The sequence below is a fragment of the Ornithorhynchus anatinus genome, chromosome 2 (assembly GCF_004115215.2).
Source record: "Ornithorhynchus anatinus isolate Pmale09 chromosome 2, mOrnAna1.pri.v4, whole genome shotgun sequence".
Lineage (NCBI taxonomy): Eukaryota > Metazoa > Chordata > Mammalia > Monotremata > Ornithorhynchidae > Ornithorhynchus > Ornithorhynchus anatinus.
In genome coordinates this window covers 34,476,206-34,498,017 of record NC_041729.1, presented here as the reverse complement: position 1 = coordinate 34,498,017, position 21,812 = coordinate 34,476,206, and the positions used below count along the sequence as shown (strand labels likewise).

At 55.3% G+C, this 21,812-nt stretch overlaps 1 protein-coding gene across 1 annotated transcript in view; it reads left to right on the top strand.

Moving 5' to 3' along the window:
- Window positions 1-21,812, top strand: part of RAI1 (retinoic acid induced 1) — a 185,785-nt gene that overhangs the window by 151,944 nt on the left and 12,029 nt on the right. The window contains 9 exon segments of the mRNA XM_029058291.2: window positions 14,445-16,524; window positions 16,526-17,983; window positions 17,986-18,190; window positions 18,193-18,356; window positions 18,358-18,412; window positions 18,415-18,990; window positions 18,993-19,235; window positions 19,397-19,828; window positions 19,831-20,537. Of these exon segments, the coding sequence (XP_028914124.1) occupies window positions 14,461-16,524; window positions 16,526-17,983; window positions 17,986-18,190; window positions 18,193-18,356; window positions 18,358-18,412; window positions 18,415-18,990; window positions 18,993-19,235; window positions 19,397-19,828; window positions 19,831-20,537 (5,904 nt within the window). The 5' untranslated portion in view covers window positions 14,445-14,460.

Sequence of the window (21,812 nt, the reverse complement as noted above, 5' to 3'; positions counted from 1 at the left end):
AGGGTACAGCAGGGAATCGGGGGGGGGGGGGGAGATGAATGATGAGGGCTGGGGGGAGAGGCTGTCTCTGCCTCCTCCTCCCCACACGAGGAAGGGAGGCGGGGGTGGGAGGTCCTTGAAGCCCACCCTCTTGGGGTCCCCCTTGCAAGCCCGGGAGGGGGGGTCTTCGTGATCGCAACCCTAGGATCCTTTCTTTCAGCGACTCTAATTAGCACCGATCTGAAGGGAGCCTGCCCGGGCAGGAAAGCGAGTCGAGTGGGAGGCTCGGAAAGGCCGGGGGGTGGGTGGGGGGCGTTGTGAGGAGGGGCTGGGGGTTGGAGGAAGGGGAAACAAGCAAGGAGATGGAGCGAGCATCCCGCCTCTCTCCCCTCTCCCCGACAGGATCGCTGCTTGCAAGGCTGGAGAGGGCAGGGTGACCTTGTTCGGGTCACTGGGCCGGGCTGCAGGAGGAAAAGGGCGGTGGGAGGAAGGGGATCTCGTTGCCTTCCATCCTCTTCCCCAGCCACGCGGGGATTGGTGCATAGGAAAGAAAATAAGCAGGGAGGGAGGGAGGGAGGGAGGGAAGGAGGGAAGGGGAGAGAGGATGAAGAGAGAACATAAATAAAAGGTGAAATTTTACCTGGCCCTAAGGGAGTCCTGCGGATTTTCTCTCAGCAGCTCAAGGCTCTTTGCTTTTGTCTAACACTGATGAAACATCTGTTGCAAAGGAGCAATGTGTCTGCAAACAGCATCTCCCTCCCCCATTACTTCCTCCCTTCTCCCTCCCCCCCTCACTCAATCTCCTTTTCCCCCAACTTGGGCAGTAATGGTGACTGGAAAGCTCAGAGCCACGTGTTAACCCTCCTTGTGCTGGAATGTCAGTCCTTCCCCCCTTCCCCGCCCCCATCACCACCAGCCCCCTCCCCCCACCCCAATTGCTTGCATTTTAGGGCCTTCAAGCTTGCAAGTGGTTCTTCTGGCCCTCCCTCGGGCAGCCGGCACTGACCCTCCCTCCCCTCTTTGACCCCATCTCAGTATCCGCAACATCCAGTTGGGGCCATGTGCCCCTGTTCACTGGGAGGTTCCGGAAAGGGTTAATCATTTAGTAGCAACCCTAATTGTCAGAACTGGGGCCCAGCTTCATTTCAATTACCATAAGCAGAGAGTGAATGCGCAATTAACTAAGTCATCCTGCCAACTGGAAAAGCTTCCCCATTTTAACATTTAGCAGAATATTCCACCAGCTGACTTGGTCTAAGCAATTTCCTATTTTCTCTCTTTCTCCTCTCTCCTCTCCCTCTCTCGCTCTCACCCGCGGCCCCCACCCCTAATAATAAAATTATACGAAGCAGTTTGCGGTGTGGCAGGCGGCCAGAAAGCGTTTCTTTAAACTCCTCCAGCTCACAATTAGGCAGCGTGCGGGTTTGACACACCGTGGCGGGGTCTGACAGACCACTTCCTTCCCGCAGGGTTTGCGGGGGAGGGAGAGAGAAGCGATGTTCCCATCCAAATCCCTACATCTAAACGAGTTAAGAGTGCACCAAAAGTGGCTTCTCTCCTCCTTGCTGTCAAGAAGTAGCAGATTACCCCGGAGATGCAGGATGTCGACAGTGAGATTGGACCAAAGTTTAGGATGGGTTCTTAAGGACCTTCTGGGCCCTGACCCCTGAAATGCAGAGGAAAGAAATCCGGGACTTAGGAGGGGAAACCTGACCAAGAAGGAGAGTTCTTAGTAGGGGAAACCTGACCAAGAAGGAGAGCTGGGTTTGCAGCTGACCTTTTCCATCAATTTGGGAACTGATCTCCCTGAAATATAGCTAAGGGTTGCCACGGTGAAGCATTCTCCAGTGGCCCCGCCTTCCTCCCCTCCCCGCCTTCCTCCACCCCCACCCCCTCTTTTCTCCTGCACTGATGTATGATCCAGATGCCCTCCATTTCAGAGCCTATCAATGGCTGGGGCCACCATCTGATAAACTGCTTTCAGGGAGAGGTAGGGGAGAGGCTTCAGACAGTTTGGGGGTTCGGTAATGAGAGTAGTAATGATATGTAGATTATTACTGAACCCCAGCCTACATACATTACTGTAGTTTGAAAGAACTTGAAGGTAGCAGACATTTGGGAATAAAATGAGAGAGGCAATAAGGATCACAGGGAACAGCCCAGGGAATATTGCAGTGGTTGATGGAAGGTGAGCAAGAGGTCTGGAAGCAATACAGGGTCACCTAGAGAGGAAGGGGACTGGTTACAGGAGCCTCAAGAAGCAGACATTATTGTAGAGGGCATCCAGTAAATGATCAGAAGGGGAAGGACTACTGTTGGTTCATGTCCCCAACGTAGGTAGCAGGGTGGGGAGATAAACATTTGCCATTCCCACTGAGCCTTCTGTGCTTAGTTTTCTAAGGCTGGCCCCCCTGCCTTTTCTCTTTCCCTAAAGGGCACTGCAGAATCAATTCCCAGACTACAACCCGATAACCATGTCAGCTCATCAGGGGCTCAGCTTGAATCCCAAGTACGCATGTTCCACAGACTAGGCCGACGTAGCCGACGGACGAAAGCCAGGACGGGCATCCTAAATAACTTTAGAGTCTTCAGAAGGCCAGCTTTTTGAGATCGAGGGCCGCTCATAGGCTCGGAATTAAACTTGCTGGGATGCTCAAGAAATATTAACTGATGATAACATCCGTGCCCAGGGAAGGATTAATCTCTAGAGACCTGCTGCCCTGAAAGCCTTTGTGCAATGCAAAGCAGGGTCCAGGGGGCAGCCTGCAGGATGCTGGAAGTGAAGAATTGATCTAGAGAGAAGTGAGGAAGGGTCTTGAGGTGTGTGCTTGCTTTGCCTGTGGCTAACACCCTCTCCCAGGCTTACTGCCCCCTCCCCCTCTCCCACCAGCCCTGAATATTTCACTTCTAACTGAGAGAGATGTTAAATGGGGACTCGGGGCTGCTTTCTGAAATTTTTTTATGAGCTTCGGCAAGGAGAGATGCCTGTTTGGCTGACCCTGGGCAAGTCACTTAACTTCTCTGTATTTCAGTTTCCTGTTCTGTCAAATGGGGATTCAGTCGCCATTTTCCCTCCTAATTAGACTGTGAGCCCCATTCGGGTCAGAGGGATTTTGTCCAGACTGATCTGTTTTGTATCTACCTGAGCACTTAGTACAGTGTCTGGCACATTGTCAGCACTTAACAAACACTGAAATTTAAGAAAACCCTCCAAGGAGACGGGCTCTCTCACTTCTGGGATTCCTTATTAGAAACAGGAAACCTTTAGCCTCTCTGCACATCATGCCAGTTGTATGGTCTCCATCCCATCTCAGTGGTGTCCTTTATGCCCCCGCCTACTTTCTCTTCCAGCTCTCATCTGTTTGTGAGCTCTTTTTGCTGTGGAGGTTTCTCAGTGAGTCTCCATGTGGATCTTTGCCATTAATCAAGGCAAGATTTTCTCTGCCCACAAGCTCCAGAACTCACACCCTGCCTGGTTTGGGAGAACATCAGGGTTGCATCTCTCCCTGACCCATTCATCTTGCAGCTTTTTTATGCACATTGCCAGCTGAGGCTCCTCCCTAGCTTCTCCCCGCCAACCCCTTCCACCCCTGCCCCCAATTCTATAGGTGACTGACTGAATTTTCTCAGCTCCAGTTGTATAGGGAAGAGTCTGGGAATCCACTTCATGTTTCCCATCTACATTCTGCCCTAACTTTAGCATATGAAAGGAACAGGGGTAGAGTCTCAGGTTTGGTCCGTGAGGTCAAAGCCTAAACTGGACCTACCCCTTGAAATTGTGGTTTTAATGGTGCCCACTAGATTTGAAGGTTAGAATGAGTGTGGGAAGGAAGGAGAAGATGGAAGCATACACACTTGTCTTTCTCTTCTCCAATTGTTTCAGTCTGGCTGGCTGCAGACTCAGTAAGACAGCAGCAGCATATCGATTTCCACTGTGACGGCTACCTTCAAGGCTAGGAAGTTCTCTAGTTAAAAAAAACAACAACTGAAAGCTTAGAACCTGAAGAACACGACATAATTCATCCAGGTGTCCCAAAACCCACGGATCTGGCTCGCCCCGAGGTACTAGCCCTGCTCCCGCCTCTGAGAGCGGCACGTTAACCTTGCTTCTGTAGACAGCCTGACTCGACGCTGCTAAAACGTTCCAGAGGAAACAGCCTGCACTGGGGCTGGAGCATCTGTTAAGTTGCGTCAGCCAGCAAGGCCACGGGTAGAGGAGGAGGAGAGTTGGGAGGGGAAGAGGTGAGGGAATGGAGCTCTGTCAAAGCCACACCTGCTGTGAGGAGGCAGACCAGCCTGCCTCAGCTCTACTGCTAGAGAAACTACACAATGGAATCTCTGAGCCTACCAGCAACATAATGTCTTAGAGACCTATGGGAGGAGATGGAAGAATAGGGCCCGCACATCAGGGGCTATCAGAGCAAGACTTTCTCCTCTGAGAACCCTATGGTTTATCTGTCTGAATCTCAGCAATTTCCGTTTTCAGGGAGAGGGAGGAGGTGATGCATTTGGTTGGGTGTTGAATAAAGTGACTTTTTTTAAAAAAAAGATTGTTCACAAGAGACTGATAAGTACCAGGGCGATAATAGGTGCTGTGCACTTTTCCATCTTTCCCCTGCTGACAGCCCTGCACAAGGCACTTTCATCTTGACACGCATCCTCGCCTCTGTTTCCTGCCCCTCCACTCCTATCTTATAAACCCCTGGGCCCTCACATAACTCTGGAAATAGTCTTTTGGTCCTAAACAACAACTTCTGCCTCTCTACTTCATACCCAGTGACTGGCTATGGTATGGTTTGGCCATTCATCACATTCCAAACCCACAGCCCCCTGATGGATGCCCTTAGCCCCAGTGTGGTAAGAGAAGTGGCTTCTTGTCTTGTTGAGTGGTGAGGCTTCAGGGGAAGCCTGTGACCTGGGAGTTTAATATGAATGGTTTGATGGAGCCACCCGTGTATTAGGTATCCATCCGACTCCGGTTAAATAGAGCTGAAAGCCGCTGGAAAAACATATAGAGTGCTTTCCAAAGCAGCATAGGCATTTGGGGGATGTGGAGGGAATTTTTAGTGGGTGCTCCCCTTCCCCCAGAAACTACTTCCCAGAACATCCTAAAGGTGATGCCTTCAAAGCCCAGGCTTAGAAGCAGCATAGCATAGTGGATAGAGCAAGCAGGGGCCTGGGAGTCAGAAGGTCATGGCTTCTAATTCTGGCTCCTCCGCTTGTCTATGTGACCTTGGGCAAGTCACTTGACTTCTCGATGCCTCAGTTCCCTCATCTGTAAAAAATGAGGATTGAGTTTGTAAGCCCCACATGAGACAGGGACTGTGCCCAACTCGATTTGCCTGTATCCACCCCAGTGCTCAGTACAGTGCCTGGCACATAGTAAGCGCTTAAGAAATACCATCATTAGATCCAACCTTTCTATTCACTCAGGGCCCACACCGCCACTCAGAGGCAGTGTTCTAATTTGCAAGATCTCTACATTTAGGAACTCTCCCTCTCATAGGCAGTGTTCGCATTTGCAAGATCTCTGCATTTAGAACGATGTCTGAAGGCTTCCCTCCATATCATGCATATCTCCCCGCCTGTTTCTTAATATTATGAGCACAACACTTAGCCCTCCGTTCCCATCCTCTCATTTCATCCAGTCTCACTGAGCAGCAGCATATCCCAGATTAGATCTATACCAAACAGGGCACGTTCGAGGTCTATAAACGAATAAGCACTGGGACTCCAGAAGCCATTTCCCCTTCCTCAAGGGTGGAGGTTTTGGACTGTGGATTGCAGTAGGGGATCGGAAAGCCAATTTAAGTTATTTCCTCCTTTCCCGCTGAGCAAGATTTTTGCTTCCGGACAAGGTCTTTCTAGGGTCCTCTTATTTATCTCCCTTTAGCATGGCAAGTCTCAAAAGCTTCATTCTGTGAATTCCTCGAGTTGCATGAATGACTGCAGGGCCACAGATTACCTCCCTTCACCCGCCCCAGGCCAGTCAACCCTCCTCTTGGCTAGGCAGCTTCCACATCTGCCTCCCCACAACCAAGCCCTAATGAAGCATTAACCTCTTTCACCACCTTCCTCTTTTCCTTTTCCCAACCTCCTCCATAGCGAAATCCTTTATCTCTTCTTTCCAACCCTCCCGGCTCCCAACTCCCCACCCAGACAGGCCCCTCTCTCTCCTCCCAGACTTGCTCTCCATTCCCTGGCAGTGAGAAAACATGCTTCCACAGCATTCCCTGCGTTTGGGTTTTTTCACCACCACAAATCAAGAAACGGGGTCATAAAATACACTTCAGTAAGTGGGTGGGATGGAACCAGCTTTTTCGCACTCCAAATTAGTCTGCGCAAGCAGAAAACCTCTCCTCTCTTTAAAAAATAAAAATCTCCAATCCTATTCCTCAGAAAAGGCAACTTTTTAAACTGGGAGGCAAATACCCCCTGCAATCCTCCTCCTTCCCCACCACTGGCATCCACAGCAGTTCCCCACACCTCAATTGCCGCCTGGATTCCCACACCCCCACCCCACGGTCCTGCTTCCCTTCCTTCCTCAGTTCTCCCAGCTCCCCACTGCTCCCCTCACCCTCACCCCGTTCACTGGCTGCCTCTGGCTCCGTCTTCCTGCTGACTGAGTGGTCTGTTTATTTCCCACCTCCTTAGCACCCCGCCTTCCCCCTTCCAACACCCCGTTCTCCAATTCTGGGTGGAACCTGGAGTCCTGGCGGTGGTCGAGCCGCCCACTCTGTGCCCTGCTCTTCCCGGCTAGGCGCCGGCCAGATAACAGGTCGTCGCTGTGGCAACCGCAAAGCGGCTGAGTCCTCTTCCTCCTCCTTTTCTTCCTCCTCCTCCTCCCTGCCTCAGTCAACGACAGGGCCCTGGGCCTCCTCTTCCTTCTTCTCCCTGCCTCAGTCAGCAATAGAGGCCTCCTCCTCTCCTCCTTCTCCTCCTCTTCCCTGCCTCAGTAAGATGTGAAAGCCTCCCCTTCCTCCCCACCTCAGTCTGAGGCGAAGGCCTCCTTGCTGCTTCGATCAGTGGCAGGGGCCTCCTTTTCCCCACCTCAGTCAGTAGCGGAGGCCTCCTCCAATCCTCAGTCAGGGGCAGCGACCTCCTCCTTCTCCCAGCCTCAGTCAGTGGCTGGGGGAGCCCCGTCCTCTCTGCCACAGTCAGCCATGAGGGCCTGCCTCACCTTTGACTGGGGCAGGGGGCAGAGGGACAAGAGGGCACAACAGGAATGTTTGGATGTTGCTACAGTGGGCACAGAGTGGGCAAGGCTGGCCCCGAGCCCTGGAGTGCTGGACATTTGAGAAGACACGCTCTCGCTCTCACTCTCACTCTCGCTCCCACTCCTGCTGTAACCCTCACCTTTGGCACCTCCTGGATCTGATCCACTGAGCCACACCTACCTCTAGCCCGGTTTAGCCCCTGCTAGCCTGAAGGACACAGCCCAGCCCCTCCCTGCCTAACTGATGCAGACCTAGTGCGCAGTGGACACCTCAGATGACGGAAGAAATCAATCAATAGTATTTATTGAGTGACTGCTGTGGGCATAACACTGTACCAAGCAGTTGGGAAAGTGCAGTAGAGTGGATAGAAATGGTCCAAGGAGTTTTCTCAGGGAGACAAATATAAAATACATTTCAGGTAGGGGATGTAGCCAATATATGTGCAGTGGGTGGGGAGGGAGTATCTAACTGCTTAGTGGGCACAGACTCAAATGCATGAATAATGCAGTTGGGAGGGAAAATAGGGTGAGGAAATGAGAGATCAGTCAAGGAAGGCTTCTTGGAGGAGATGTGTTTCAATAGGGCTATGAGGATGAGGAGAGGAGGAGCTTGCCGAATGGCAAGGGGGAGGGAGACCCAGGCAGGAGGGAAGACATGCTGAAGAATTTATTTTCCTGGAGATGGTCTCCTTATGAAGATCAGAATGGCGGGTCATTTGAGGTGTTGATCCCTAGAGTGGAATCTGCCATTGCATGTGGGGAAGTGGAATGGGGGAAGCACACTTTCCAGGATTAGAAGATGCAGTCAAAGGTGATGATTGGGATCCATGTTTTAGGTGGGAATAGACAAGAAAGCTTGTTAGGGGAAAGACCAAGAGTCTGGGGGGTCAGTCCCCATCAATTTCCTCATCCCCCAGTTCCCTCCCATCTCCCCCTGTGGGATTCATGACAGGGGCAGGGATGGATGCTTCATCTGATATCCTTTTATTTCTCTTTGCTTGGAACTTCCTCTTGCTCAGTTTCCACCTCCTTCCCCCCAAGACAGTTGTCCCCAGGGTAGGCAGGTTTAGAGGCCTTTTATGGAATTCTCAAGACTAGTTCACAAGATGATGGGATTTAAAAGACCTTGGTTAAAATAAACCAGATGGCATTAATAGAATACTTTCCAGCAGAACTGGAATCTCAGCCATGACTTAGAAGAAGATGCAGAGCCCTACCTGGTAGTTGTGAGCATGGGGGAGGCTTGCATATTATAGTATTTCTAGGGTTTGTGGTGCCCCAAAGCACATCCTCAGCTTTTGAAACTGCTCAGTTGCATCTGGGCAATTTGATAGCTGAGGGCCATCAGAAGGGTCACTGCAGCTTCCTTCAGTGTGTGAACAGTCACCAGCTTTGCTTAACCATAAGACCGTCCCTGATGAGAAGCAAAAACATCAAAAACCTTCAGTGGTTACCTATTCCTCCCCACATCAAGCAGAAACCCTTGACCATCTGTTCTAAGGCACTCAGACAGCTCTCTCCTTTGTACTTATCCACATTCTTCTCCTACTAAACCCCAGCTTGCACTTGGTTCCTCTTAAGCTAATCTACTCACTGCCTCATTTTCATCTCTGCCCCCTTCCTCATGCCATCCTCTCTTTCTGGAGCTCTCTCCCCTTTCACAGCAGACAGACCACAGATCTCTCCATTTTCAAAGTCCCTATGAAATCACATCTTCTCCAGGAAGCCTTCCTCTACTAACTTCTAATCTCTCCATTTCCTCTCCAACAGTTACCACTTCAGCCCTTCCATGCCATGGAAGCATCTACATACTCATAAAATCACTTTAAAATTACATCTCTGCCAAGTGGCCTTTCCAAACTGAGCCCTTAATTTCCCCTATTCCCTCCCTCTTCTATGTTGCCTGGGCACTAGGATCCCTACCCTTTAGGACACTTGATGTTCACCCCATCCTCAGCCCCACAGCACTTACGTACATATCCATAATTTATTTTGTCCGTTTCCCACTCTAGACTGTAATCTCCTTGTGGAGGGAACTTGTCTACCAACTCTGTTGTACTGTACTTTCCCAAGTTCTTAGTACAGTGCTCTGCACACAGTAAGCACTCAATGAATACCATTGGTTGACTGACTGAACATAATGAGAAGCAGCATGGCTAGTGAATAGAACACAGGCCTGAGAGTCAGAAGGACCTAAGATCTAGTCCTGGCTCCGCCACTTGTCTGCTGTGTGACCTTGGGCAAGTTACTTCTCTCCAACTAAATTCCTTGGGACTTTCTTCTAGCTCCAAGTCCCACAACCTCCAGGAAAAGCTTCCCTCTCCCATCCCTATAAAATGAAAGGAACATTAGGGAGGAGCCCGTGCTATTTAGGGTCTCAAATGGTCAAGGTCAGAAAAGATGAAACAAAGTCCAGGTGAAGCAAAGACCTGAGTGGTCCTGGATGCCCAAGGTGGGAAATGAAACAGAATCTACTTGCCACGGATGTTGGTTGGTGTTGAGATGGCACTACAACAAGCTGGTGAACAGTAAGTTCCTTGGACTGAGTAAGGGAGGAAACTGAAATTTGGTAGTTCCTGCCCCGCTGTGCCTCGGAGGAGAGGTAGAGGAGAGCTGAGTGACAGAAAAGAGGAGGCTTTGTGAAGAGGTGGCTGCCAGCACTAAGGGGATGATGGTTATATTCCCTTCTCTGTTCTCCTTTTTAGCCATTTCCCAACCCTTAGGTGCTCTGGGCCCTGCCCTTCCACACTGAGAGAAGGAGGAAGAGGAGGAGAAGGAGGAGGAAGAGGAGGAGGAAAAAAGCAAGGGAAGAGAAACAGAGATAAAGATATACTCAGAACTCTCTAAAGAAGGGAGAATGAGATCTTTTACTCTCTATTTCTGACACCCCCAATGTACCCTTCCCCCATCCTACAAGCCAATGTGACACTGGAATGAGAGCAACATTGCCCCCTCTACTTCCTCCATTACCATCAGGACCATTTCTACACTGGGGCCCCCTTGCAAGACCATCCTTCCCCGTTCTGCTTTTGCTGATTTCACATCCCCTCTCAGCCCTTCCCACCCCCGTCCACAGTCGCCTTCTTTTCTCTCCCTCCCCCATTGTCCTTTCCAATGACCTGGCTCTTTCAAAAAGTAATGATAATAATAATAATAATAATTAATAACAACAGAGCAGATAAGCGGGCCAAAAGCGGCTCTTAAAGCAGCAGGATGGCATTTTCCCAAACTCAAACCCCTTTTCTATGCAGTTTTCAAGAATTTTTCTTCTCTTTCCTGTTTCCAGAGGCTGTTCTTTGATTTTACTCCTTTGTTCCTTGATCTCTCTCTTTGGGGGTGGAGGAAAGACAGGGTGTGGGAGGGGGGAGGTGTGGGGTGAGGAGGAGTGTTTTCCCTGATTTCTCCATCAGGGGACCAAGCACTGGGCTTACGGTATTTTAATTGAACTGTCTTTTCTCAGAGATATATGCTTTAACCGCATCCAGCTGCTTGTGTGTATTGGGAAATCCGAGTGTAATATAGAGGAGCTAAATTAAAAGAAGCCAGCGTTGCACCAACTGGGGTGATTAAACAGGGGAGGGGAGACAAGGGCCAGAAGTAGGGAGGGACCGAGAGGGAAGGGGGAGATTATCAATATCACCAATTTTTTTTTAATAATGTTTCTGGTAATGCATTTTGGAGAATGGGAAAAAAAAGAAAAGCCATGGAAATGTTAATGATATCCACAGGACACCCAGCAGGAAATGAGAGCAATCTGGGACCAATAAAAGCCGAAATGTAATTTGCGCAGATATACGAGTCGCAGAGAAAGGTGCCGGCAGTTCCATTTGGAGCAGCTCAGAGTCTCTCACATTCTGGGCTCATAAATATGCCCAGCACCGCAGAATGAGGCCAGCAGAACCTTTCTGAGTGAAGCTGGGGCCCGCTTTGGCTGCTACCACCCCCTCTTTGGGTAGAGTTTTGTGGTCCTTCTCCAGGAAGGACCGGCGCTTACCTGGTTTTATGACCACTCCCGTTGCTGTAGACACACAGCCGGGTCAGCAGCAAACACAGGTTGGCGTGAGGCCTCTGGCTGCGGTGACTCCTACCACTGAGGGCGGGAAGATCTGGAACTGTGATGTGGGCCTGAGCCTGGAAAATTTTGGGGTGCGATTGCTTGCAGTGGCTGTCTGCTGGGGGAGTGTTTGCACGTTCTCTGAGAAACCTGAAAGAAAGGGGCCCCGGAGTCTGTTCAATCCAATGGGAAACGTCTAAGCCTTTTAGATCCAAACCTTCAGACCATAAGCTCCACCATAGACCCTATCCTCCTTGTGGGTAGGGATCACATCTATCAATTCTGTGGCATTTGTTTATCCAAGTGCTCAGTACAGTGCTCTGCACGCAGCAAGCAATCAACATATCCCACGGATTGAAAAACCCCCGCTCTGGACCACTTTGCCCTGGCATTTACTTCTTGGCAGGCACCTCTGGTAATATTTTATGCCAAGCGAAGGGATATAAGTGGGGAATGAAGGTGAGAGGCTCTTCTCCCTGCTGGAGTAAGCTCTGTAATAAATTCCATGAGTGGTCCAAAAGAAAAGAGGGGAGGGGCTTGTTGAATACTGATCTGTGTCCGGATCTGGGTTTGATAGGAGACTTTTGTATTCCCCAGCCACTAAAAGAAGTGGGAAAAGTGGCAGTTCAGTTGTTGCCCCTTCTGGAGGGTGCCTTGAGGGTCAGGTACCCCAAAGAAGCATCCCTCATCTTTTCACTCTGCAGGTGGTCCCTGCCAAGGTACCCAAGAGGCTGTTACACTGGTTTAAGCACCAGGGTAGATACAAGATATAATCAGGTCAGACACAGTCCCTGCTCCACATGGGGGTCTCAGACTAAGTGTGTGTGTATGGTAGAGGGAATTGTGGAGAACTGTGATTCAATACAGATGAGGAAACTGAGACCCAGAGAAGTGACATGACTTGCCTGTGGCCACACAGCAGGCAAGTGGCAGAGCCAGGATTAGGAGCCAGGTCCGCTGACTCCCAGGCGCAGGTGCTTTCCAGTAGGCCCCGCTGCATCTCACATGCCACTGAGGCGATTTGGAGAAAAGGGAAATCCTGCCTCAGTGTCCTAAAAGGATCTGAACCAGGAGATGGCTCTGGTTGATCTAGAACGCATCCAAATCCTTATAAGCTCAGACCTGTCGTGTCAAAGAAGAATAGAGCTAGCACCCAGTGCTCTCCTCTGGTGTTGATCCAGGTGACTGCCAAGACTGAAAGAATCCTTTGTGCCCACTTGCCAGCAGGGTGATGAAGAAAGGAACTGGGATCTCTGGAAATTATTGTTGGGCAAAATTAGTGTGCCGCTTAAAGGAAGCAAAACAGCATCTGTGTTGTCCCAAAGCCAAAATATACTCCCTTGGCCTTAAGCCCCTTAGACTTGTTTGGAAAAAAATGATATTCATTTTTGTTCACTTTAACTCATCTCTCCTCTGCAAACATCCAGTTTGCCTCCTTTTGTCTCTGGGTGAGAGACAAGCAGAGAGAAGCAGCGTGGCTCAGTGGAAAGAGCACGGGCTTGGGAGTCAGAGGTCATGAGTTGGAATCCCGGCTCTGCCACTTGTCAGCTGTGTGACTGTGGGCAAGTCACTAACTTCTCTGTGCCTCAGTTACCTCATCTGTAAAATGGGGATTAACTGTGAGCCTCACGTGGGACAACCGGATGACCCTGTATCTACCCCAGTGCTTAGAACAGTGCTCAGCACATAGTAAGCGCTTAACAAATACCAACATCATCATCATCATCATCATCATCATCATCAGATGAGACTCTCCATTTTCATGAGATGATCTCCCATTTTTGGATCTTTAGCCCAGGTCCTGAAGAATCCAGTCAGAATGGCAGTGTGTCCCTCTTTTCCATTTGTCACATCCACTCCCCTTAATGGAAAGGGACTCTGGTTTTCCATCCATCTTGCTCTTTGGATTGGAATGTGGGAAGACTAGGAAGAGATGGTCAGCATTAACCCTGCTGGGGGCTCTGTCCCCTCAGGAGGGAACCTGCACCTGCCCTGACCCTAGGCCAACTGCTATGTGGGTTTGACCTGCTCCTGACTTGCAGGGAGAGTTGGAGTAGGCAGAAGCCGTTGCAAACCTCTAGCATCAGCCAGGTAGCAGACTCCCTGAAGTGTAGGCCCTGCTCCCAGTGGTAGTGAGCAGTTGTACCGACTGCCTGGGTCTTCCTCAGACACAACTCGAGTGCATACCTGCAGCTGGCTGCACCACTGGATTAAAGAGAATTCTTTGGCCTCCAGTGCTAAAACACCTTTATCCGTCATTAGTATTCTCTGCCTCGCTCGCTGCACATAATCTGTTTATCTACCTATAATATCTAAAACATGAGGCAGGTGGGGCTGTCCCATTCCTAAAGCAATTGGGAATAGGGAAAAGGGCTATTTTATGCCTACTGTGGCTCACTGATCCTCTAATAGACGTCTGCTTTAAGGAACAGACAGATTCCAGATGGTATCACACCAACAGAGGAGGTTATTGGTGTGTGTGCGGTTGGAGAGGGGGGAGGGGAGAGGGGGGAGTGGGGAGGAGAAACATATTACCAGGGAGTCCAAACGACTTTCCACATGCCAGAGACAGAGCCTGTTTCAGTCCCCAGCACAGCTAGGTCAAGCTGGAAATTTCAGGCACTGCGACTCGACTCGATTACAGGATCCAGAAATCCCCAGGGGCAACGGGAACTCTCTGCAAGGGATTTGGAGCCACCAGGGAAGGGTTGGGGTGGGGGCCGGGAGGAGGGGACAGCAGAGTAGGAGGCGGGAGGGACGGGGAAAGAAGAGGAAAAGGGGTCGGTGAAAGGGCAGGGAGACAGTGAAGAAACAGGCGTGTGAAATGATCGAGTGACCTAACACCATTGAGCTCACCCAGATGCCACCTGCATTGATTGCTGTCCTTGGCAAAGCAAAGCTACGGAGGATGCTCAGGCGGGAATTACAGGCTCAACGTTCCTGACATAGAGGATGTCAATATGTGCACAGCTGGTGAGGAACCAAAGGCAAAAGGGAGAGCGTTTTTTATTTTATTAAACGAGGACGGGAGCTAGATGGGGACCTAGTGCGTTGCTGGTCCCTGCTGCACCAGCAAAGGGTTAGAATATTAATCAACAGCAGAGGCGGAAGTAAAGATGCCAAATCCTGGCACCCGTGTGAGGAGGTAAAAGAAAATGGTCCATTTGAGTCCTCTCTCCCTTTTTCTTTTCACAGATAACAAGCCCAAGCCATGCAGTCTTTTCGAGAAAGGTGTGGTTTCCATGGCAAGCAGCAGAACTACCAGCAGACTTCACAAGATTCATCACGCCTGGAGAATTATAGGCATCAGAGCCAGGCAGGGCTGAGCTGCGAGCGGCAGAGGCTGCTGGCCAAGGAGTACTACAATCAGCAGCCTTACCCCGGCTACGACAATAGCGCCGCGGCTGCCGATAAGTACCACCGGGGGAATAAGCCTCTCTCTAGCCAGCAACAGCAGCAGCAACAGCAGCAACAGCAGCAACAGCAGCAGCAGCAGCAGCAGCAGCAGCAGCAGCAGCAGCAGCTCCAGGCGAGGCCGACCTTCTCCAGCTACAGCGTCCAAGAGAACAGCCCTTACCCAGCCCGCTACTCTGGGGAAGAGAGCCTGCAGAACTGGGGGGCCCAGCAGCAGTCCCTAGCGGGAGGGGTGCCCAAGTATGACGAGACCCTGATGAAAAAGACAGCGGTGCCTCCTGGCAGCCGGCAGTACCAAGAGCAAAATACGCAGCTGCCCTTTCGGACTCACTCCCTGCACCTCCAGCAGCAGCAGCAGCAGCAGCAGCAGCAACAGCAGCTGCAGCAGCAGCAGCAGCAACAGCTCCAACAGTTGCAGCAGCAGCAAAACCCCCTGACGTACCCTAAACTCCAAAGGCAGAAGCTCCAGAATGACATCTCTTCATCCATGTCCTTTTCCCAGGGCTCCCACTTTCCCCAACACTCCCAGTCCTTTCCCACTTCATCCACCTTCTCCTCATCTGTCCAGGGAGGGAGTCAGGGAGCTCACGCCTATAAGAGCTGTACAGCCCCAACCAACCAGGCACACGAAAGGCCGCTGGCCGGCAATGCCAGCCTGGCCCCCGGGCAAAGGGTGCAGAGCCTGCACGGCTACCCGCCGAGCAGAATGAGTTATGACCAGCAGCAGCAGCAGCAGCAGCAGCAACAGCAGCAGCAGCAGCAGCAGCAACAGCAGCAGCAGCAGCAGCAGCAACAAGCCCTCCAAGGGAGGCACCACGCCCAAGAAACTCTTCACTACCAAAACCTAGCCAAGTACCAACACTATAATCAGCAAGGTCAGACCTACTGCCAACCCGACGCCCCAGTGAGGACCCCGGACCAGTATTATCAGACTTTCAGTCCCAGTTCGAGCCACTCCCCAGCCCGCTCGGTCGGTCGATCTCCCTCCTACAGCTCCACCCCCTCCCCGCTGATGCCCAACCTGGAGAACTTCCAGTACAACCAGCAGACACTCAGCACGGGGACCTTCCCGGCAAGCATCACCGACCACAGCCATTTCATGCCCCTGCTGAACCCCTCCCCCACCGACGGGACCGGTCCAGTGGACCCGCAGGCTGGGGGCTGCAAGGGGCTGCCCAAGGAGAAGATGCCCGAGAACCTCCTCTCGGACCTCAGTCTGCAGAGCCTGACCGCCCTGACTTCGCAAGTGGAGAACATCTCTAACACGGTGCAGCAGCTCATCCTCTCCAAGTCGGCCCTGCCCCAGAAGAAAGGTATGAAGAACCCGGTCCCCAGGACCCCAGAGCAGCTGAAAGGCCAGCAGCACTGCAGCCCAGAGAGCGGCAGCTACCCTGGCGATCCGGCGGGCACCCCCTTGTCGGAGCCGCTGAGCAGCACCCCTCAGTCAATCCACGCGGAAGCCCAGGAGGCCGACTACCTCAGCGGCTCTGAGGAGCAGCTGGAGAGGAGCTTCCTCTATTGTGGCCAGACCCGCGGCAGCCCGGCCAGGGTCAACAGCAGCTCCAAAGCCAAGCCCGAGTCCGTCTCCACCTGCTCCGTCACCTCACCGGACGACATGTCCACCAAGTCCGATGACTCCTTCCAGAGCCTCCACGGCAGCCTCCCCCTGGACACCTTTGCCAAGTTTGTCACCGGAGAGCGGGAGTGCCCCCGTCTGCTGCTCAGCGCCCTGTCTCAGGAGGAACTGGCCTCAGAGATCATCGTCCTGCAGGAGGCCATCAGCGAGAAAGCCCAGAAGGGCTGGGCTGGGCCGCCCCTCTTGAACAAGGATCCCAGCAAATCCTCTTTCCCGCTGGAAAACCCACAGCTCGTGCCTGGATCCCCTGACTAAGGACACTTGGTCCGGGCCTGGGGGCCCCACGGCCCTCCCAGAGCCCCTCCGGATGGAAGACGGCCGCAGAGCCAAGGACTTCGGCCAGCAGTTGTTCGAGGACCCTGCGGCTGAATTCACTGCGCCCGAATCCAAGAAGGCAGCCGGGCCTCCCCTCCCGTACAATCCCGAGCCGAGCCTACCGGCCGCTCCGGCTAATTCCGAGACCGCCACGTTCGACTGTTTCCCTGATCCCGCCACCGGTTCGGCCGGCTCCGGTGACCACGCCGACCCTTTTGCCTGGCCTGAAGAGAATCTGGGAGACGCCTGCCCCAGGTGGGGCCTGCAACCCCCGGAACTCGCCAAGGGACTAGGCCGCGGCAAACCCCCCGAGGGTTCCTGCCAGGAGAAGAAAAATGGTCCCTCTTGCATGGGCTTCCAGGAGGGAGGGCCGCCTGCCGACAAGGGGCGAGCAGGAGGCTTCAAGCAGGAAGAGGTCAGAGAGGCAAAAGAGGAGAAGGAGGAGGAGGAACAGCAGCCGCAACAGGGGGAAGACAGGCTGAGGTGCCCGGAAGCCAGCAAAGTGGAGGACCAGTGGCTGGAGGACAGCCGGCACTGCTGCTCAGCTGGTGACTTTGGTGACCTTTCCTTGCTCCCCTCCGCAGACCGGAAGGACCTGGAGGCCGAGGAGTACTCTTCCCTTTGCGAATTGTTAGCCGGTCCCGAGCCAAGGGCCACGGTCCAGGATCCGTCCCCCGTCCCCGAGGTGCCCCCGCTCTGCCCCAAGGAGGAGGAGCCCGAGGAGCCCCTGGTTTCGAAGGCCGACTGGGTCTCCCCCTGCCGCCTGTCTGGAGACTCCGTCATCCTCCTTGGCCCGGCGGTGGGCCCGGAATCCAAGGTGAAGAGCTGGTTCGAGTCATCCCTGCCGCACATGGAACCTGGAGACGAGGAGGGATCCAAGAGCGAGACGACCTCCCGCGGGACCCCAGCCCTCGAGGCCGCTTGGCCGGAAGCGCCCAACAGCCCGCTGGCGCCCGCAAACGCTTCTGTCAGAAAGGAGCCCGGACCCCGAGGGAAGGGCGTACGTGGCCGGAGAGGGCAGCGGGGCTGGCTAGAGGGGGACGAGTCGGGTGGTAGGAGCCCCGGCCCCCGCTGCCCAAGGACCCCCAACTGCCCGAGCCGAGCCCGGGCCCTCACGAGGCCCGGGGAAGAACCAGCTGTTCCAGGGAGGTCGGGCCCTCCCGGTAGGGGGCCGGCCGAGGGCCAGCCCAGGATGTGCACCCGCTCCTTCAGTGCCCTGAACGAGCCCCGGGCCCCCGCCCCCCCCCCCCCAGGCCCGCCTCCACCCGTCCGCTCCGGGGACAAGCCCGGCGTCAAACCCAGGGCCGCCCTCAAGGCAGGGAGGCGTGTGGGCAAGCCGCCCCCCAGAGTGGGGCCGAACACCGGCAGCGAGCTGCCAGCCCGACTCCGGCACCCAGCCCGGCCCCGGAAGGCGGTCCCCTGGGGCCGAGGGCCAGCGACACCGAGTCCGCCGACCTCTCCGGGAAGGACCAGAGATCCATGATCCTCCGGTCCCGGACCAAGGCCCAGGAGCTGTTCCGCCCAAAGCGGAGGCGGTCCACGGAGGGGAGGAGGACGAAGAACTGCAGACCCCCCAAGAACTCATCTCCAACACCACCTCCCCCGGCCTTCCAGGGGGGCCGGCGGGCCAACCCAGAAGGAAGGGAGAGGAAGCCCGGAGGGAGAAGCTCCCCAAGCCCGGGCCGGAGTCGGGGCCAAGCTACCCCGACCCGGCCCTCCACTCCCTGAAGAGGAAATCCAGTCTTCCTGTCCCCCGTCCCTACCAAGAAGAGGAATCTGATCCTGCGCAGCGGCGGTGCCTCAAAGAGGACAAGGCCGAGGCCTCTCCTAGCCTCTTCAAGCGCATCTCCTCCCCGAAGAAGGCGAAGCCCGCCAAGGGTGCCGGAGAGCCCGGCCCGAAGCCCCCTCCACCCGAGACCCCAGACGTGTGCATCAAGATCACCTCCCGGGCCGCCTTCCCGGGGGCCATGAAGACCAAGGTCCTGCCTCCGCGGAAAGGCCGCGGCCTGAAGCTGGAGGCCATCGTGCAGAAGATCACCTCCCCCAGCCTGAAGAAGTTCGCTTGCAAGACGGCCGCCGCCGCCGCCGCGCCGCCGCCGCCGCCGCGGCCACTGCCGCCGCCGCCGCCGCCGCCGCCGCCGGCCACTCCGACACACGGTGATCCTCTGAGCCCATCGTCCCTCCCCGAGAAGGAGCGGGCCCTCAAGAATGCCAGCGTAACCCCGGCCGCAGTGGGGGAAGCGAGGCCGTTAAACCCGGGCAGGGCACAAAAGGCTCCTGCCGCCGCAGGAGCAGAGCAATTATGCAGAAATTCCAACAACAGAGCCTTAAAAGGCAAACTAATGAACAGTAAGAAACTGTCCTCTGACTGTTTCAAGGTGAGGCCTATTCATCTCCCGAGACGCTGCAGCACGGCAGCATGGCTGCAAAGAGCCTCGGCCCGGTGCCCAAGAAGAGGAGCCGGAAAGGGAAAGCTGCAGCCCTGAGCCTGGCCAAGAACCCGCCGGAGAAGCGAACTCATCTGGCTCCCACCCTGCTCCTGGCTTCCAGGGAGAGGGCAGCGGCGGCGGCGGCGGCCGCTGCGGGGAGCGGGCTGGCCAGCGGGGAGGATGGGGAGGGGGGCGGAGGTGCAGAGGGAGCCGGCGGGGGCGGAGGCGGGGGAGGGGGTGGGGGAGGGGGAGGCGGGGGAGCGGCCGCCGGAGGAGCCGGAGGAGCAGGGGGGGCTGGGGGGGGGAGGAGGAGGGGCGGGGGGGAGGGGGAGGCGGGGGAGGGGGGGGAGGAGGGGGGGGGAAGAAACCAAAGCGCGAGGACAACGGCCTGGCCTCCGAGCCCCCCGAGGGGAGACCCTCGCCGCCCCAGACCCGGGGGCAGAAGCAGCCGGTGACCCACGCGGCCAGCTACAACGGCTACTCCAAGAGGCAGCGGAAGCGGCTCTCGCGTAGCAAGGCCAAGAACGTGGCTTCCCGGTGCAAGAGCCGGGCGAAGCGGCGGCGGCGGCGGCCCCAGCAGCAGCAGCAGCAGGCCCCGCCGCTCGACCCCGCGGAGCCTGAGATCCGCCTCAAATACATCGCCTGCAAGAGGCTGCGGGCCGACAGCCGCGCCCCGCCCTTCTCCCCATTCGTGCGCGTGGAGAAGAAGGGCGAGTTCGGGGCCACCTGCACAGTGGTCAACTCCCCCGGAGAGGAGCCCAAGCCCCAGCCCAGGCGGGAGAAGCCCCCTCCCTCTCCTCGTCCTCCTCGTCCTCGGCCGCCTCGCCCGCGGCCTCCACCTCGGGCCCGGCCGCGCTCCCCGCCGGGGCCTCGCTGCAGCTGCCCCTCTCGTCCACCATGCGCCTGGGCCCCGTGATCGCCAAGAACCTCAGCGCGGCCTGCCTGGTCTGCTGCCTCTGCCGGAACCCGGCCAACTTCAAGGACCTGGGCGATCTCTGCGGGCCCTACTACCCCGAGGACTGCCTGCCCCAAAAGAAGTCACGTCTCAAGGAGAAGGCCAGGCTGGAGGGGCCCCGGGAGGAGACGCCCCCGCCGCCCCCACCGGCGGAGAGAACGCTCAGGGCGGCGGAGAGCCCCTGCCCCGGCGCCAAGCCCCCAAGGCCGGACGGGGCCGGGGCCGCCGCCGCCGCCGACTCGGCCAAGCAGAGCGCCCTCCGTTCCAGCTCCAGGGGCATGTTCAGGAAGCCCCAGAGCTGCTACTGCTGCGACGAGCGGACGACGGAAGGGGAGGAGGCCCCGGCCCCGGCCGCCTACTCCGGCCCGACCGCCCCGAAACACGAGTGCAGCAAGGACGAGGCCCCCCAGCCCGAGCCGGCCGGGGAGACCCAGGAGCACTGGGTCCACGAGGCCTGCGCCATATGGACCGCTGGGGTTTACCTGGTGGCGGGAAAGCTGTTCGGGCTGCAGGAGGCCATCAAGATGGCGGCCGACGTGGTAAGAGCCTATTCCTGGCTGGGGTCAAGTTGGAGGGTGGGGATTTTTCTCCCCAGGGGCACAAGGGGTCTTGTGTGCTTGGGCTTTTGGGCTGGGGCCCCAGTCCGGGGTGAAGCTCGCTCTGTCCTCCTTTCTTGGAGCTGGGCAAGCCGTTTAAGCAAGCTCAGAACCTCCCTTTCCTCCCTGGTGCAGTGGGGAGAAGGACATGCAAACTCTATAAATACTATTGAATGAATGAATCTTGGCGGGCTTGCGGGGTGGGGACACAGGTGGCTTTGGGGACCCACAGATCCCGGTTCCACATTGGCACTGTGTCCTTCTCCCTTGGATTCCCCAATGAAGGGCCAGGCTGGGCTGGATCCGGTGCAGGAAGCTCTGATGGAGACCACCTCATCTGAAGAAAGTGAAACGGGAGCCTCTTAACTCTTGACATTTCAGGGTTGGATGAAGGCGAGCTCCTTCCTCTCCCAGTGAAAGGCAAGCCTCCTCCTTCACCTCCGGCACCCCGGCATTCAGGATCCTTCCCCAGGGCAGTTCTGTGTTGCCGCTTCTGGATGCACCTTCCTTCCTAGCCTGGGACCATGAGAGCCTCTTTGAGCCCTCCCAAGCCCTTCATGTCACCGGGAGCAGCCCATGCCTCCCTGGGGAATCCCAGAAAACTTACATTTCTTTCCCCGCTTTCATTGTTGTCCCCGCAACTTCCTGCCTGAGCTGAAGGTTCAAAACAGAGTTGTGTGGCTCCCCCCGATCCCAAGCTGTCGGTTGGTCGGTCGTGATGTCGGGATCCCGGGTGCCATGTGGCAAAATGTTTGCCTGCTTCCTGGGCCCTCGATTTCATAACTACTGAAAACGGAGCCAGTCAAGCTGAGTTGTAAGGTTGACACGGTTATGACCAGCACAGAGAGTTAATATTGATCTTCGGGGGGAACCAAGAGGAATGAGTGCCTTTTGAGCCTACCTAGGCTTTGGTGCTATCCTCTCCAGCATTCACCCAACCCCGGGCGGGACTCCACCCTCATTCTTCCCGCCCACAGTCAGGCCGCCGCCCCCGTACGAGAGGAGCAGCATGCTTGTTGCTGCTTTGCGTGGAGACTTGACCGTGTGACATTCCTCATTCCATGCATTGGGCAGAAGACAGCAAGGAAAAGTACCTACCGCGCCTTCTCGCACAGTGGATGGACAAGAAAAGGATGGCTGCCTGGAGTACAGAGCAATCAAAGGGGGAAAACAGAAGGCGTGCAGCAAAAGAAACTCTTACCTGGCTTCATTCTTCTC